We start from the raw sequence: 3718 nt of genomic DNA, 5'->3' as shown, positions 1-3718 counted from the left end.
TGCCTGTACTTTACTCGCTTCGCTGGCATCGGCTAATCTCATCTGCTGCACTCATCGTCTCTTCTCTTTTCTTTTTCTTTCTCTCTCTCGACGTCGCCTTAGTTCGCCTCAACCGGCGGTCTACGGCGAGTGCAGGCGGTATCGCCATCCTCTCGACGTCGCCCTAGCGTGCCTCGAACGGCAGTCTAGGGCGAGTACAGGCGGTATCGCCATCGGACCTCAACCCAGCTCGCACACACTGAAGGTCCCCCCCGCCGCTCCGTTCATCGGGTAGCCGCGGCAGTCTCAAGCCTCAGGTTCTTTTTCTTTCTCTTTTCGTCTTTCTTTTCATCATATCGTACCCGGCTTCGCCCTGCCGACCCATCTGAGACGCTCTCGATGGTCGTGCAGGGCTCAGGCCCACGTTAGTACACGTGGGCTCTATGACCCGTACGACCTTTCACGCCTTTTTTATTTCTTTTCGAGACCTCGCCCAGGTGCGGTTCCGGATTTTGAGACCACCGTACGAAATAGGTGTCTCAAAGGTGGACATATCCGGAACCCTGGTAGCATTTCCGTTCGGTCTCACTCGAGCGCCGGTTCAACGTTGTCAGCGACGCTCGCGACACGTCGTTCTGGCGCGTTGTTTTCCTCTTCGACACTCTTTGCTCATCTCGCACGCTCAACGCGTTCCCTCGACGATCTACGACGTCTCGCGTTAACGCGTCGTTTCCATTTCCATTCAATCTTCGCGTTCACCTCAACCGGCCAACATCGACCTCAAGCGTGTTCAAGCTACGGGCCACGGACTTTCGCAGGAGGTTGGAGGGTCGGAATGGGAATGGATGGTTTGTTGGGTTGGGAACTGAGAGGAGGGTTGAGTGCATGGCCCCGTATGTTTCTACGCCTTCCTCTCATACATCCCACCACCGAGTGCTCGTGCGATACCTCAGCGGCGCCCGCGTTGTCATCGTTCGGGCACTCACACAGGGCTCTCCACTGTGACACGGCCTCCCTTCCTCCTCCTTCCTCGACACGTCTGCGGCGCCCGCGACGTGTCACCTTCAATTCCGCTTCGCTTGCAGTAGTTGAGCTCGCCGAACGGGCGAGCTGCGTTGTTTCGAACTCGCATGCAGCGGGATCGGTCTCGTCGCCTTGCCTCAGCCTGGCACGCCTCCTGCAAGCGCAACGCCTTCACGATTGGGCACGGCGACAACGACGGTAGGCGCCATCGATGACGCGTTCCGTGTAGGCGCCCGTCGACGCGTTTGACGACGCGCGTCGCACTTCGTCCATCTCGTCCTCTTACCGCCATCACCTTCACTATCGCGCCGACGTTCTCTTTGCCCTCGCTCGTCCTCTCCGCCTTCGCTTGCCTCCTCTTTGCCCTCACTCGACGCCTCCTCCCTCGGCGGCCATTTCGAAGCGCGATCGGAATCGTGTTCGACGGCGACGACGCTAAGCGCCCGCCAATGCGAGAGCGCATCTAGGAAGCTTGCAGAAGGGGGAGGAGGGTGCTTTGGAGGGATAGTGTGGCCCTCAGGTGGATCCCAGGGACTTGGGACCCAGCACCTTCGGGTGTTGTATGTATTTGTTCCATATTGTTCATTTGTTTTGTTCTTTTCTTCCATAATATTGGCCCATTCCCTCTTCCCTCCATTCTCGAGCTCGCACGGGGTGTCAGCGGCGCCCGCGGCACGATCGTGCGACCCCTCATTCGTGTCATAAGTAATGCGTTCCCTTAAGGACACGCATCGCATCGCGTGTCGGTCGTTCCTTTCACCAACTCCTTCGGCGACACCATCTCCCTTGTTCGGCCGCTCCGCGTCTCTCTTACCAGTCGTGGGCTTCCTCGTCTTTCAGTCATCGGCCGTTCCAGGAGCTCAGGAGCGATCCTTGGAGGGATGGTGTGGCACTCAGGCGGACTATTGGGATTTGGGACCAGCACCTTCGGGTGCCTGTATATTTCTGTCTATATCATTTCATTTGTCTCCATATGTTTCCGTCCTCATCTCCGCTTCACTCTCGAGCTCGCACGACGTGTCAGCGGCGCCCGGGGCACAATCGTGCGATCTCTCGTTTGTGTCACCGCAACGCGTCTCCTGGCAGCGCGCATCCTTTGGTCTACTCGCTGTGCACTATTTACCCTCGCGCTCTCACTCTCGCCTCCATCCCTTGATTGGTCAGGGAGACAACGATGCTAGATGCCAGGCGCCGTCGATGTCGTGCTCTAGCTGGGAGCCTTTCGACGCGTTTTTGGACGATGCGTACCGTCCGTTGCTCGCTCGTCAACGTCTCTGGGTGTGCGATACTGTTCATATTATTCCATCCCTCTCCGAATATTTGTGTGCTTTACTTGCTTCTTCACTCCTCAGCACCTCTGAGACCTCACATGATCTGTCAGCGACGCTCGCAATATGATCGTGTGATTTCTCGCTCGTACCACAACAACGTGTTCTACAACATCGCACGTTGTCAGATCTACTCGCTGCCGCTCTTACGCGTCGTCTGTTGGGCCTCATCGATGCGGATCGCGCGAGGTTTTAATCACCTTCGCGTATTGTATATTTGTTGATACCACTCCTCACTCGGTGTTGGTCGGACATGCCATCCTGGGTCCAGCTCACGCGTGAGCTGCCCTTGTGTGGCACCATGTGGCCCAAGACAACCACACAGCACTTCGAGTGCTTATCGATATATTCTTATCTCACACAATTGCGCTGTCATATTTTGGTTTTGCTTGCCTTGAGAGTCCGCAGGATCGGTCAGCGGTGCCCGCGACATGATTGTGCGATCTTCCTTTCATGTCTTGGCTATGTGTTCTCGACAATGTACATACCTCATCTGCGGCGCCCGCGATGTTGATATTGTGTATGACTTCATATTGTCCATTACGTTAATTTTCTCCCACCCACCCATCCCGCTCTTCAGTTATTCTACCTCAGATGTTTCAGGCGACGCGAAAGACTGCTTTCGCAGGTCTCGCTTACTTGAAAGAGGGGGAATATTCTCTGGCTTGTATATTTCATCTGCGGCGCCCGCGATGTAAATCCTCATTGTGCCATCGGCTCCTCTCCTATCCGCTTGCTCCTTTCTGCCATTGGGGGTTATCCCGGTAACTTTGTTATTCTGCAGTTGGAGGTTGATATGATGGGGGGGGGGGGGACAGGTCTGTATAGTAAAAGGACTGGTGTCGGGGGTTCCAGCTCCAGCCCACTCAGCTATGAGCAATCGTGGACATGTAGCTGGGGGGATGGATAGGGATAGCCTCGGAGGCATGACGTAGTGGATATGGAGGAATGCCGGAGCGGAACAGAGGTATGCTGGAGTGAAACGGAGGTATGCCGGAGGGTAATGGAGGTGTGCCGGAATGCAAGGGAGGTACATCGTAGTGGAATGAAGGTGTGCTGAAGGGTAGTGAAGGAGTACCGGAGTGGAGATGAAGGTGTTCTGGAGTGTTTACGAAGACTTGCCGGAGCATTGAATATATTGTGGATACCTCCATCGTATGGAGCTGACAGGACATAGGACGGCACTCTGACCTGCGTAAGCTGTCAGTGCGTACCTTTAGCCTGTTAAGTATTATCTCAGCCTGTGACTCATCCTCCCTTGGAGATGAACACTTTCCTAATTTTCCACCTGAAAATTTTCGCAAAATTTTTTCTTTCATTCTTCCACCTGTGATTGCTTTATCTTTTTCTTTTCTTCCATAACCCTTTCAGCCCTTATGACTTGTCAG

General features: G+C 54.8%; 1 protein-coding gene across 1 annotated transcript; it reads right to left on the bottom strand.

Moving 5' to 3' along the window:
• Nucleotides 1–1139: 1139 nt before the first annotated feature.
• Nucleotides 1140–1739, bottom strand: STEHIDRAFT_164102 (uncharacterized protein; the record flags this gene model as incomplete). The annotated part of the gene is made up of 1 exon (XM_007311831.1): nt 1140–1739. One exon carries the CDS (start codon nt 1737–1739, stop codon nt 1140–1142), a length of 600 nt encoding a protein of 199 aa, XP_007311893.1.
• Nucleotides 1740–3718: the final 1979 nt, after the last annotated feature.

This window comes from Stereum hirsutum (assembly GCF_000264905.1).
Source record: "Stereum hirsutum FP-91666 SS1 unplaced genomic scaffold STEHIscaffold_73, whole genome shotgun sequence".
Lineage (NCBI taxonomy): Eukaryota > Fungi > Basidiomycota > Agaricomycetes > Russulales > Stereaceae > Stereum > Stereum hirsutum.
This window is presented reverse-complemented; position numbering and strand designations above follow the sequence as displayed.